Here is a 14,365-nt window from a genome sequence, read left to right as displayed (position 1 = left end):
TGCCAGGAACTGTAGATAGTTCCAGAACAAATCGTAGGTGTCATGCTCTTCCTGTGTATATACCTTTGAGAAAGTCTGATTTCTAAGCCAGTACAATAAGATTAGAGTCAGCAACTAATATTACAGCAATGTATGGTATTGGATGTTAACATACGGTCTTCCTCCTCAGAGTTCTCCTTTAGAACAGGGTACCACTCTGTTCCTCTACAGCTTCTGACTTAACACCTCTGTAAACTTTGGCTTTGCTCTCAAAGTCTGTTACTTTGAGCCAGTTGTGAGCTTTGACCAACATAGGTTATATCACTTTTGAGGTCTCTTCGGGGTTGGCCAGTACTTTACTAGTCATCAGAAATGGGAAGGAAACCAGGAGTGCCTTCCTGCTTCTTCAGGTGGGGTGATGTCCCTGGTGATGACATCCCTGGTGATGACATCCCCAGTGGTTCCTCACAATTCAAAGCTAAAGGAAGTCCAAAGCATTTTTCCTATTGTTAAAAGATTATTTTTCTACTTCTTTTTCTCAAGATTTAGGTAATATTACCATTCTTTCAGTGAAAATCTTAGGACAGAATAGCAAGAATAATTAGACTCTTGGTGCTAGGTATCTTTTGGATTTCACTTGTATTTGGCTTGTATCATAGCCAAAATATGGGTTTGGTTTTGTTTAGGTTTTTCAAGATGGGATTTCTTTGTGTTACCCTGGCTGTCCTGGACCCTACCAGGCTGGCCTCGAACTCACAGAGATCCGCCTGCCTCTGCCTCCTGAGTGCTGGGATTAAAGGCGTGTACCATTACCTCCTGGCTTGTTTGGTTTTGGTTTTGTTTGTTTGTTTTTATAAGTCTTTTGATTGTAGATTTTTATTCAATCTGGGAAACAGGTAGTAATTTTTTTTATTATTTGTTGTTTTGAAACTGGATTTTGCTTGCATAGTCTAGGCTAGCCCAGAACTTAAAAATCTCTCTGCTTTCACCTTCCTGGTACTGGGATTTCAGGCATGTGCAGTCACTCCTGGCTATTAAGGTTTTTGAAATTTTAAAATATACTTTATTGGGGGTGTGGTATGGAGATCAGAGGACAACTTGTGGAAGTCAGTGTCGTCTTCCACCATTGCATCAGATGGGTCCCAGGTGTTGAACTCAGGTCATCCAGGTTGGTGGCAGGTGCCTTTACCATCTCCTGACCTGATCAGTGTTAACAGCAGGTTTGGTTTGTTTTTCTTTGTTTTTTGTTTGTTTGTTTGTTTGTTTTGAGACAGGGTTTCTCTGTGGCTTTGGAGGCTGTCCTGGAACTAGCTCTTGTAGACCAGGCTGGTCTCGAACTCACAGAGATCCACCTGCCTCCCGAGTGCTGGGACTAAAGGTGTGTGCCACCACCGCCAGGTTTGTAATCAGGGTGTAGCACCTGATTAAATCCCTCCTGCTCCACAAGCTGCAGCTTTAAGTATAGCATGATGCTGCAGCTGGGAAATTCTAAATTGGATCTCCCAAGACAGCGCAGCGGGAATCAAGCCACACAAAAATATTTCATAAGTAAATTACTTTCAGATTGTGCATACAAGGTACATTTGAAATAGAGTTCATGTTTAGGCTTATATCATACTTCTAACACATACACATAAGCAGACAGACAGAAGAGACAGATACTGTAAAATCCCAAAGTATCTTAAATCCCAAGTGCTCAGGCCCCAAGTGTCTGGTGAGGGATGCTTAGTCTGTAGTCTAAGAGACTTTGAAATGGGTTACAGGCCCATAGCTCCTGGAGACCAATGATGGCAAGAACAGTCACTGAGCCATCTGCTAAGCCTTAATCACCCGCTCCGCTTAGCTGGATCTGCTACCCCAGTGCTGATGTCACAGTGTCTGCTTAGACCTGACCTCTGCTACCCCAGTGCTGACGTCACAGCGTCTGCTTAGACCTGACCTCTGCTACCCCAGTGCTGACGTCACAGCGTCTGCTTAGACCTGACCTCTGCTACCCCAGTGCTGACGTCACAGCGTCTGCTTGGACCTGACCTCTGTTACCCCAGTGCTGACGTCACAGCGTCTGCTTAGACCTGACCTCTGCTATCCCAGTGCTGACGTCACAGCGTCTGCTTAGACCTGACCTCTGACCTGACCTCTGCTACCCCAGTGCTGACGTCACAGCGTCTGCTTAGACCTGACCTCTGCTACCCCAGTGCTGACGTCACAGCATCTGCTTAGACCTGACCTCTGCTACCCCAGTGCTGACGTCACAGCGTCTGCTTAGACCTGACCTCTGTTACCCCAGTGCCAGCTCTTCATTGCTGCTGCATTTGTCTGATTGGGGGGAGGGGGGTATAATAACTCTTCTTTCTTTTAACCTTTTGCCACCTTTCTCCTGAGAGGTATTTTTCATAGTCAAGTGTTTCAACCTTCCTGGAAATTAGTAACAAATAAAGACTATTGTATATAGATGCATGTTTGACTTAAGTTTTCATATTGTTTTCTGTGGTAACTTAATCAACATTGGTACATTTTCCTATAATTTCATGTTTTGGTCCAACAAAAAGAAAAACATGTCAGCCATAAAATGATAGGAGAATTGGGATTAACTGTTTGACTCTGTTGATAATTTCAAAAGGTTTACTTGTTGCAGCAGTCTAAACTTAGAGACAAATCGACCAGTCTCAGTCCTGCCTGTCTTCTGTGTGACACTGAGCCTGCCTCTGAGCCTGAGTTTCTTTTTTGCACAGTTTGAGAAGTAAATGTGCAGCAGCATCCAGCACAGCATTGCACAGACAGCAGCTGTCTCAGACAGCTCTGTCAGTCAGATTGGAAGAGATCTGAATTTGGGAGTTTCTGTCTTCAGTACCTTTTTACAAGATATAGATACTGGCTAATGGGTGAGAGATTGCTTGAGCCCGATAGAGCAGCCTGGGTGTAAAAGCATTGTAAGTTACTGGTCTTTCCGTCGTTCTCTTTGGGCTGTAGGTTATCTCTGATATTGAAGATGACCTTGGAGAGCTGAGCAGAGAGAGCGCGTGGGGCCTCTCCTGTGACACTGTGAGAGAGCAGCTTACAAACAGCATCAGGAGACAGTGGAGGATCTTGAAAAGTCACGTGGAAAAACTCGATAACCAAGGTAACCCCTGCTGCAGTGCAGGAGAAGTGGGCGCCATGTAAGCTGCTGCTGTCCAGTGCAGGGCTGGCTGCTCTGGGTGTCTGGTTCTGCCTGGTTTGCCCCTGGCTTTGCACTCACTGACAGAGATGCACCTGGCTCCAGAACAAGTCTTAGAGAGCAGCATTGCTCACACTTGAAGTCCCCGTGCAGCTCGGTAGTGAACTGAACAACTTGTAGCTCGAGTATGAAGGCAAGCACTCTTATATGTGTTAAAGTCTGCGTGCTTCTAAATCAGGAAAGTTGAGTTTGTGCTTTTTCAGGTTTACATTTATCATTTTAATTGTGTTTGTGTGTGCAAAGGGGCGTGTCATGTGAGTGTAGGTTTCTGTGGAGGCCAGAGGTGCTGACTCCCCGGAGCTGAAGTTAACAGGTAGTTACAAGACCCCAACATGGGTGCTAGAAATGGAGCCTGGGAGCTCTAAGGAACAGAGTGCACTTTTCACCTCTGTCATTTCTTGAGCACTAAAATTTCTGTTTAGTAAAGTCAGTTACTTAAAGTTTATTGGAGTTATCAGTACAAAGCTGTGAGTCACAAAGGACAAACAGCATAGTTCTCACAGTTGCACATTCACTTGCAGTAATTTATTTTAAATGTGTGTTCAAGACCAGCTTAAGACAATAGTGGCTTTAAAACCTGTGCCTAGTTTCTGGCTCTCATCGTGGTTTCTATTGTTTTGGTAAACACCATGACCAGAAGCATCTTGAGAGGAAAGGGTAAATTTTACTCTGTGTGTGTGTGTGTGTGTGTGTGTGTGTGTGTGTGTGTGTGTGTGTGTGTTCCATTTTTTTATTTGAATTAGAAACAAGATTGTTTTACATGACAATTCCAGTTCCCTCTCCCTTCCCTCCTCCCCTGCCCCCCCCCCAACTAAAACGCTACCTATCACAAAACCTTTCTGCGCCCCCAGGGAGAGTGAGGCCTTCCATAGGGGATCTTCAGAGTCTATCATATCCTTTGGGATAGGGCCTAGGCCCAACCCCCGTGTGTCTTGGCTAAGGGAGTATCCCTCTATGTGGAATGGGCTCCCAAATCCACACCTAAGCTAGGGATAAGTACTGATCTACTACAAGAGGTCCCGTAGATTTCCGAGGTCTCCTCACTGACACCCACGTTCAGGGGGTCTGTGTCAGTCCCATGCTGGTTTCCCAGCTATCAGTCTGGGGACCAAGAGCTCCCCGTTGTTCAGGTCAGCTGTTTCTGTGGGTTTCAGCAGCTAATCCTTTGCTCATCACTGGTTCTTTTCTGGAACTGGATTCCAGTTCATTTCAGTGATTAGTTGTGGGTGTCTGCTTCTACTTCCATCAGCTGCTGGATGAGGGCTATCAGGTGGCATATAAGTCAGTCATCAATCTCATAATCAGGGGAGGGCATTTAAGGTAGCCTCTCCTCTGTTGCTTAGATTGTTAGCTGGTGTCATCATTGTCGATCTCCAGACATTTCCCGAGTGCCTGATTTCTCTTTAAACCTAAAATATCTCCCTCTATTATGGTATCTCTTATCTTATAAGAGATAACCTGCTTTCTCATACAACTCCAGACCACTTTCTCAGTGGTGGCCCCATCATACTGAGCTGGGCCTCCCACAAGGCCAGCCTGGTCTACAACGTGAGTTCCGAGACAGCCAGGGCTATACAGAGAAACCCTACTCCAAAAACAAACAAACAAACAAACAACTCATTACTGAAGAAAATGTCTCACAAGCTTGTCTGTGGAAGCATTTTCTCAGTTGTTCTCAGTTTGGGGCCCTCTTCTTTGATGACCCTTGCTGGAGTCAGGGTGACAGCAAACTAACCCAGCACACTGGGATTCTGTCAGTTTCAAAGGTCCACTCAGAAGGCCTCAATGATGAGGACGTCATCTCACGACAGGACCATGAAGAAGAGACTGAGAAACTGGAATTGGAGATCCAGCAGTGTAAAGAGATGATCCGAGCACAGCAGCAGCTCTTACAGGTAAAGGGATGGCCTCGGGGTGTTATTGAACCTGCTAGATTTTTGCTCCTGTGTCTCCTGAGGTCTGTAGAGTTGACACCCTTTACCATCTCAGGTGAGTCATCTGAACTAGCAGTTAATGAGCTGCAGCCTTGTTCACCTGGCCCCTACTTTGCCAAGGGAAGCAGCTCTTGGGAAAGCAAGTTCTCATTGCTTCATCGTGTATGTCCTTGGCCAAGCTCTGACCCATCTTCCCTGCGTTCACTGGAGTGTGAGTAAGCTGTCTGGGTTTCCTGACTTACTGTGTTTTAAACCTTAATAGCAGCAGCTGGCCACGACATGTGATGATGACACAACCTCACTGCTTCGAGACTGTTACTTGCTGGAAGAAAAGGAACGCCTTAAAGAAGAGTGGTCCCTTTTTAAAGAGCAAAAAAAGAATTTTGAGAGAGAAAGACGCAGCTTTACAGAAGCTGCGATCCGCTTGGGGCTGGAGGTGAGCTCTGCAGTGCTGCAGCCCCGAGCACAGGTGTCTGGGAGGGTGCAGGTGGATGCTCCTTGGATCCACTTCATCTGAAGGATCACACTAGCCATCCTACTCCCTGAGAAGAATGGTCAGAAATGACTACACTGTTAGTTTGGGATCTCAGCCATCCTCAGGCTGAGCTTTTAAGCACAAAACCAAAACTTGGGTTGACATACTTCAGTTAACAAGAACAGTTAGCCAGAGGCAGAAGTACAGAAGCCAGAAAGCAAGGCTAGTACATTTAGAGACTTTCCAAGAACTGTAGCTTTGGTGGACTAGATCTTTGTTTTGGTTTTGGCTAGAGGTGCTGTCCACATGCTGAGATCCATGGCCTGGGTGGCACTTCCATCATGGAGTCAGTTGTGCTCAGGCCTGGGGGCCTGCTCCATGACGAGTAACTGCAAATTGAAGGGAGAGGCTGAGCATATGGATGATCTCTGTTAGATACTCAGTTCCTTTTGGGCATCATGTGCTGTCAGAAAATAGTACCAACAGCATCCTTGGTTAACAGAAAAGAAAACACAGTAAAAGATTCTTTATCCCAATCCTTGTAGAGGATTGTATACAAGTTAGTGGTTTGGATTTTTGCATCATACATGTCCACAGTTTGCATTCTGTCAGCAATGCATTGCCTCCATAGTGCCCTTTCAAAAACTGAAACTTAAAACTCAACCTATACAAAATATTATGGAATGACACAGAGTCCTCTTTATCTCCAGTATCGTCCCTTAGAAACAACCACTGATTTTAAAAAAAAAAATGTCTATTGGAAGCTAGGCGTGGTACTCGCAGCTTTTACAGAGGACTGGCTGGCTTCCTAGCACCCACACCATCTGTAACTCCAGTGCCAGGGGAGGAGGCCATGGGCACCAGGTACACATGTAGTGTACATACATCAGACACATAAAAGGAAAACATTTTTAAAAGGTTAAAATGCCGTATGTTAAAGTTCTTAAAAAAAAAATGACCAGTGGACTTTTTTTTTTTTGTTTTATTTTGATGATTTTGGAGCAGTCTCTCCATGCAGCCTGTGCTGATCTAGAACTTGCTGTGCAGAACTGGCTTGAGTGATTAAGGCGTGTGCCACCATGTCATGTCGAGCATGGTGTTAGCTTTTCCCCGCCTGACTTGCTTGCTCCTTCTCTTTGCATCCTTATGAAATTGTTTTTATTGTCCACGGGCTGTCTTATGTATATCCTGCCTTATGTTATAAAATACCTATAAATGGCGCGATTTATCGAAAGTTGGGGCCTAAAAATTGAAAGCCAGAAACAAATGTTGATCCTATGATTATGTGGTATTACTCATTTCATAAACAAATAATGCATTTGAACACATAACTGATGGGGGTTGAATCCAGGGCCTCATCGTGCAAGGCTCCTGTGGCTGAGCCAGTCTTTGCTCTGAAAATACAGTAAGACTTTGCCTGCTGGAGAAGCCGTATTGCTCTCTAGTGTTTGTGCTCTAATCTGCCACATCAGACTCCATGGCTGTGTTTCTACCGCTCATGTTAGTCCTCTTGTTTTCCTTGGGAAGGCTGTGTCACCATCTTATATCACATTTTAAGAAGAAACACAGCATAGTGACAACTGAATATTGAAATATCTAAAACTATATTATATTGCATCAGCAGAAGCTGAAAGGATTATTTAGTTTTTGTTGCTGAGGAGAAGCTAGATGACAACATAGCCTGTGTTACTTTGTAGGTAATTTCATGGGGCACCTGCCCCTATGCCCTTCTGTGGAAGTTTATGGGATTTCTTTAGTTCTAATGTCTTCAGTAGACTACTCTTTAGAGACCGTTTCTTCTGCTTGTCTCCCATGTTTGACTTCTCCGTGCTGCCAGGTGTGTCCATGGCTGACATTGGGATCTTAGTTCTGGATATTCTCTTACATTATTCTTTGGATCAGTTTTAGTATTTTGTAATTTTCCTGTTCTTTGTACACTATTATTGTTGTGCATTTATGAGTCTTGTAATATATGTGACAGTATTTTCAGAACTCTTGAAACATTAGTATCAGCGGTCAGTTTATTATCTTGGCCCTTTTTCCTCTTCTGCCATTGGTTTTCTCTGCTGCCTGGTGATATTTGGTTTTACGCTCCCATTTATGAAAGACTCAGTCCTGGTTATTTTAAGGGCTGACACTGATTTTGTCCATAATTGTAAAGTCCCTTTCATCAGTAGTTGTCTTCCTCAGGCCACAAACTTGCCGTGTGTCCCTCCAGCTATCTGAGAGTGTGCCTACTTGCAGACACAGGTGACAGTGACAGATCAGACAGGCAGATGAGAGAAAATGTGGTTTAGGAGTCATCAGCTGACAGCAGAGCAGTCACTTGGTATGATCTGTGTGTCTGCCCTCTTGGGGCTCAGTAGCATGGCTAGAGGACGAAAGACATGCCTGATGTAGTCAGAAGCCTGTTTCCAGGCGACTGACTTATGAAGCAGGGTATTTTTCTGATAGCAGTCTCATGGTTGTATGTTCTTTGTGTTCAAAATCCTGCTACTACTCTGTTGGTGTAGTAAGTGAAATCTATGATTTGCTATTATTTAAATTATTTAAAAATGATATAGTGTAGGAGGGTGTTTTACCTGAATGTATGTCTCTGCTGCACATGTCTGTGCACCGTGTGTGCCTGGTGTCCTCAGAGGCCAGAAGAGGATCTTGTATCCCCTGGAACTGGTGTTACTGATGGTTGTGAGCCACCGTGTAAGTGTTGGGAATTGAACCCAGGTCCTCTGTAAGAGCAACAAGTGCTCTTAACCATTGCACCATCTTTTCAGCCCCCAGATTTTTTTTTTCAATATAACTTTCTCAAGTGTCTTATATAGTTTCTAGGTGACTATTTCATACAAGCAATGTACAGGTGGCCAGAGAGGAAGCAGCTGGAGAAGTTATGGGAAATGACAGTGAGTCATTGATGGTTCTTGGTTTGTTTGTTACCCTAGAGAAAGGCGTTCGAAGAAGAAAGAGCCAGCTGGCTAAAGCAACAGTTTTTAAACATGACGACCTTTGACCACCAGAACTCAGAAAATGTGAAACTTTTCAGTGCCTTCTCAGGAAGTAAGTGTCACAAGCTGTTGAATCTGAGTGCCCACCCACCCAGTGCAGAGGTGAGCTGTGTGCAGCCTCACTGTGTGCAGGCTGATCTCTGAGCAGAGGTGAGCTGCAGCCTCACTGTGTGCAGGCTGATCTCTCTGAGCAGAGGTGAGCTGCAGCCTCACTGTGTGCAGGGAACCTCTGTGCAGAGGTGAGCTGCAGCCTCACTGTGTGCAGGCTGATCTCTGAGCAGAGGTGAGCTGCAGCCTCACTGTGTTCAGGGAACCTCTGTGCAGAGGTGAGCTGCAGCCTCACTGTGTGCAGGCTGATCCCTGAGCAGAAGTGAGCTGCAGCCTCACTGTGTGCAGACTGATCTCTGAGCAGAGGTGAGCTGCAGCCTCACTGTGTGCAGGCTGATCCCTGAGCAGAGGTGAGCTGCAGCCTCACTGTGTGCAGGCTGATCTCTGAGCAGAGGTGAGCTGCAGCCTCACTGTGTGCAGACTGATCTCTGAGCAGAGGTGAGCTGCAGCCTCACTGTGTTCAGGGAACCTCTGTGCAGAGGTGAGCTGCAGCCTCATTGTGTTCAGGGTGACCTCTGTGCAGAGGTGAGCTGCAGCCTCACTGTGTGCAGGCTGATCTCTGAGCAGAGGTGAGCTGCAGCCTCACTGTGTTCAGGGTGACCTCTGTGCAGAGGTGAGCTGCAGCCTCACTGTGTGCAGGCTGATCTCTGAGCAGAGGTGAGCTGCAGCCTCACTGTGTTCAGGGTGACCTCTGTGCAGAGGTGAGCTGCAGCCTCACTGTGTGCAGGCTGATCTCTGTGCAGAGGTGAGCTGCAGCCTCACTGTGCAGGCTGATCTCTGTGCTGCTAGGACTTCATCCAAGTGAAACATTATTTTCTGTTTTTAATCTCTGCCCACCTGTGTGTTCAGGTGCTGGCAATCAAACCCAGAACCCAACCCATACTAGCCTACAACTCAATAAGGAACTGTCCCCTCTGGCCCCCAAATCAACTTAATTGTTTATTTACTGAAATCATAGTGGACTCATAGGAGGACCTTGCATGTAAAAACTAATTTTGTGAGAGTGTAATAATGCCATGTTTTTGTAAATTCATGAGTTTAGGTATTGACCATTTTTTAAGCTAGATTCTTCTATTTGCAGAATATGTAACAGAGACACCAGTTAATTTGTTCTTTCTCAAATCCTACTCCAAATTGCCATGATTAATCCTGGTTGGCTGTCTTCCTTGTGTCTGGTGTTTTAACATGTGTCCTGTTCTTTCCCTTATCTAAAAACCAGGTTCTGATCCAGACAATCTTACAGTGCACTCACGGCCACGGCAAAAGAAGCCACACAGTGTGACTAATGGGGCACCAGCTTGCACATCAAAACTGGCTAAGTCTCTTCCTGCTTCACCCTCTACTTCAGACATTTGCCAGACACGTTCCTGTGTGTCTGAACACAGGTATTTGTTTTTAAATGACTTTTTACACACTGAAAATGGTTAGCATGGCACTGCTTTGTTGTTACACATGGTTTTTTTTTGACAGTAGAGGCTTTGGAGAGAAATGAGATTCTGTCTGTACAGAGATTCCCAGTTGGGGGTGGGGCGCTCTGTGCTAGGTAATGAAGTCTAGTGGAGAACAAGGGAGCACCTGGCTTACTTTACATTTAAAGTATAGACTCGGGAGCCAGCCATGGTGGTGCACAGCTTTCATGCCAGAACTCAGGAAACAGAGGCGAGTAAATCTCTCCAGTCTGAGGCAAGTGTAGTGCCCATAGTCAATTCTAAGTCAGTCAGGGCTACATAATGAGACCCTGCCTTAAAACCTGAGAGACAGAGCCAACACATTTCAGGAATCACTTAAAAATCTTAGCACTGTAATTGTATTGAAGGATGCCATTTTGATAGTTTTCCAGAGTACATAGTTTGAGTTTCTTTGGGTGCCATTACACTGGTATTGAAAGGCAAAGAGCCAAGAAAAGCCACTTCCTCAGGGTGATAACGAAGGTTCCATTCCATTTATAAAATTCCATTCCATTCCATTTTCTGAAACAATTTAATCTGTATTTTTAGGTTAGTAATCTTGTAAGAGCTACAGAGCAAATATTAGGAGGAGGGGGAGAAAACCATGAGCTTTAAAAGACTAGTACTCCGCTCTTCTCTGCGAAAATAGTGTGGTGTCAGTGCCGTGAGCCAGGAGAGCCAGGTAGAAGACACCGCTGGAGCTAAGATGAGAGCTCATGTCCATTTGGCGCTGGGTCCTAATGTGAACACAGAGCCAGCAAGTCATCCCCTGGTGGGTTAACTGTGGGAAGTGGACATTGATCTGCACTGTGACCATCTTGCTGCTCAGAGTCTGTACCTGATGTGGGTAGATGGAATTCTCAAATAGGGCCAGTTGTGAGTGTGCCCTCTCACTTCCTAAGTGGTTTCCCAAGACGCTTGTGTTGTCAGCACAGACCCGGAGCGTCAGACTTAAGGTGTTCAGGGACATCTGCTCTTAACCACAGCAAGGGGCAGACAATTAGTTATTAAGATTTACCTTGTTTTCCAGGAGTTCAACCAATGTGCTGAATATAGCTCCTGAAGAAACTAAAGCAAATGAGATTGGAAGAGAATGCACAAATCAGAAATGGAGTGTGATGTCAAGACCTGGTTCACGGGAAGGCTGCTACAGTGGCTGCTCCTCAACGTACACGAGTTCTCACCTGGAAAGAGACACCTTACCTTAGACACACAGACTGCAGGGTTCTCATGAAAGCGTGCATCTGAGGTCGCGTCCGAGTTAAACAGGGTGTATCATAAAGTCAGTCATCTAATTTAAGATGGTCTGGGTTGTTTGTCTGGACTTCGCGTCTTCCCCCAAAGAACTGCAATGTGAGCTATTGAAAAGGATGCAAAAGCTTTGGGAGTGTGGTAGTTAGTGACAGAGCGGCTGGGTCTGTGACGAGAGGATGTGTGGTGTTTGGATGAGACAGAGGCAAGAGTGGGCTTCCTCTCCAGGTATTGAAAATAGCACTTTCAGGGGACCGATTATTGTAAACATTCAGTTTTTGTCCCAATGTGGTTGGCACCGGAAGTTTAGCCTTCACTTGAATGTATACTGTAGATTTTTAACAAAGCAAGTTCTATATTTATTATGTTTAGTGTGATTTGGGATTACCTCTTTCATATGTTTTACATAAAGTGAAATTTATGTATGTTCTGTACATAGAGATATACATGATTATGTTAAGAGGCTTTAAGGTTTAAAAATTTCACACAACGCTTGAGTGTAGTGTTTCATGCCAATAAAATGTTTTCAGAGGCATTGTGTTTACAGATGCGTTAGGGCAACTGCCACATGGCATTTAAGATTTTATTTTAAGCCATCTGGGCAATAGAAATTCAAAGCCACTCTGTGAAAGCTGAGTTGAGATAACTAGAACTACTAACATTACATTTTCGAGATTTTTAAAGCATTATATTTTATTTTATATATGTGAATGTTATAATTTCTAAGAGGAATATTGATTATGGAGTAATGGGGGAAAGACAGAAAGTATCTTTGAATAACAATATGAGGGCATTGGTTTAAGATATTTGGATGATAAAAGATAATTTAAGATAGCTGGATGGTGATATTTTCCTTACCAAATGGGTTGTCAGTACAGGAATATCTGTACCAGCCAGGACTTTATATCATTGCCAATAATTTTATAATTAAAAAATTTTCAACTAGATACTACTACTAAAGAAATAAGACAATGTAAAAACATTGACTTTTGTAATTGAGATATGACATTCTGGACGCCCTTGTGTCATTTCGTTTTCAGAACAATCTTAGGCTCTTTTGTCTCTGGTGTCTCTGCTGCATGTCTCTTCATGAGAAGTATGTTACTATTGATAGTAATGACAATGATAATACATGTAGACTAGGCCCAGGCTTCTCCTGGATGGATTTTCATCCAAAAGCTTTTAAGTGCCTCCCCTGCTTGTCTCTGCACATAGAAGCCTGCACAAGTCCTTGCCCAACGATGCAGGTTAGTCTGGTCTGCCTTCCTCTTTCCTTGCCACTGTTGTGGCTGTTGCATTAAATTCATCATGCTACCAAAAGAAAACTTGTGTTGTCCATTCACTGTGTGACTGTGGGGTCATGCAGCAGCAGCCATTTGTCTGGCGCTTGTGAGAAAGCACGACCTGATGAGGCATTGCTGTGAAGTAAGCGTCCTCTTGGTAGCAACCCTGCTCGCAGTTCCAGGAACTGGCTTTGGCTTGTGAGTGTGAGTTGCTACCTTCAGTCGGATGCACAATCACTTCTTTACTCTTTAAAGTGTGATGTCTGGAGTTACTGCTATAGTCCAGAGGAGCCAACCAGCTGGGATAATTGCCTTGCTGCTGCAGAAAGGCAATCAAAGTGTTGAAGTAGCTCCTGATTATCTGTTCCCCACAGGGGTCTGTCTCCATGACAGCCTTTGCAGGCTACAAACCTTCCTGACTACAACCCCTTCATCAACTGTGCTGTATTCCGTGAGGAGAGTTCTCTGGAAAGGAACACCTGCTTTTTTGCGGTGTTTGCATTTCAGCCCGGGCTGAATTCTCAGACTGGAAAAAAATCCCCCCGAGACTTTAAGGTACGAAGGAAACCATAGAAAAAGTGAGATCCCTTTGCTTTTAGGGGTGTGCATGAACCCACCAAAAGCTGTGCGTCTTCCTGGCTTGCTTGTATTGCTGCCCATTCCAATTCTAAAATGATCCCTAATCACTCCAACGTCCCAGAGGCTTGGGTGGTGCTGTGTTGGAAAACATAAGTTGACAGAAAAGCTCCTGGGATTCTGCCTCCTCTTGTGCAGGCATTTGCAATATGCAAGAAACACAGCCATGCTGGTCTCATGACTCAGTCGGTAGTGCCGGTGTCTCTCGGCTCTAAAGCCTCCTGGTAATCTTGTGTGCTTTCTTGTTTAACAATATGGAAATCTAAAACTTTGTAACTCGAGTTGGTATTTACAGACTTGACAAACCCACTTTGAATTTTCAAAACTTAAAAATGGCACTGAAAACTTGATAGTTTCCTACTCTTTTTCCGAGACAGGGTTTCTCTGTGTAGCTTTGGAGCCTATCCTGGCACTCACTCTGGAGACCAGGCTGGCCTCGAACTCACAGAGATCTACCTGCCTCTGCCTCCCTAGTGCTAGGATTAAAAGTGTGCACCACCAATGCCCAGCGATAGTTTCCTACTCTTAAGTAACTTATTGACAACGATTAGAAACTTAATAGAAAAATCAGTAACAGGAGAAAACGATGGCTAAGGTTTAATAAAGGAGTATTTTCTTACAGAAGCAAATATTAAATGACTTAGGTTTACAGCATGTGAGGCAACTTGTTTGCTCACTCATTATGTAAATGGAGTGCAGGATGTTGTTTGGGAATAATTGTGTGGTTCCTATCCTAGCTAAGTAGGATGCTCCAAAACTCTGTAATCACCTGATTTTTGTGGGGAACATATTCTATGGTGCATGTTGGGGAGAGTGCCTGAAATCCAGTTTTAACCTCCCCTGTGGGAGGTCCATCTCAAAGGCCTTGGGACCCCAGGGGTGGCCTCTAAAAGTGTGGAAGCTTGGAGCACTGTGAGTTAACAAAGCCCTTCTGTGATGGCCCTGTTGTAAACATTCTTAGAATTACATATACCAGTGTAGAGCATGTTGTTGGGTTGAATTGTGGGACTTTAGTAAACACACTTTGCCCTG

The 14,365-nt window shown here is 44.6% G+C and overlaps 1 protein-coding gene across 3 annotated transcripts in view; it reads left to right on the top strand.

Moving 5' to 3' along the window:
* Nucleotides 1-14,365, top strand: part of Ssx2ip (SSX family member 2 interacting protein) — a 39,879-nt gene extending 25,514 nt beyond the window's left edge. The window contains exons 9-14 of one of the 3 annotated variants that reach the window (XM_027395920.2): nt 2,950-3,100; nt 4,955-5,091; nt 5,396-5,566; nt 8,545-8,659; nt 9,935-10,100; nt 11,194-14,365. In XM_027395920.2, coding sequence (XP_027251721.1) covers nt 2,950-3,100; nt 4,955-5,091; nt 5,396-5,566; nt 8,545-8,659; nt 9,935-10,100; nt 11,194-11,371 — 918 coding nt within the window. In that variant the 3' untranslated portion in view covers nt 11,372-14,365. Of the gene's footprint in view, nt 1-2,949; nt 3,101-4,954; nt 5,092-5,392; nt 5,567-8,544; nt 8,660-9,934; nt 10,101-11,193 lie in introns of all 3 variants that reach the window. The other 2 variants (XM_027395918.2, XM_027395921.2) reach the window with 2 other exon arrangements.

The sequence above is a fragment of the Cricetulus griseus genome (assembly GCF_003668045.3).
Source record: "Cricetulus griseus strain 17A/GY chromosome 1 unlocalized genomic scaffold, alternate assembly CriGri-PICRH-1.0 chr1_0, whole genome shotgun sequence".
In the NCBI taxonomy this organism is placed as follows: Eukaryota; Metazoa; Chordata; class Mammalia; order Rodentia; family Cricetidae; genus Cricetulus; species Cricetulus griseus.
Note: the sequence above shows the minus strand (reverse complement) of the source record. Positions and strands in the feature narration are given on the sequence as shown.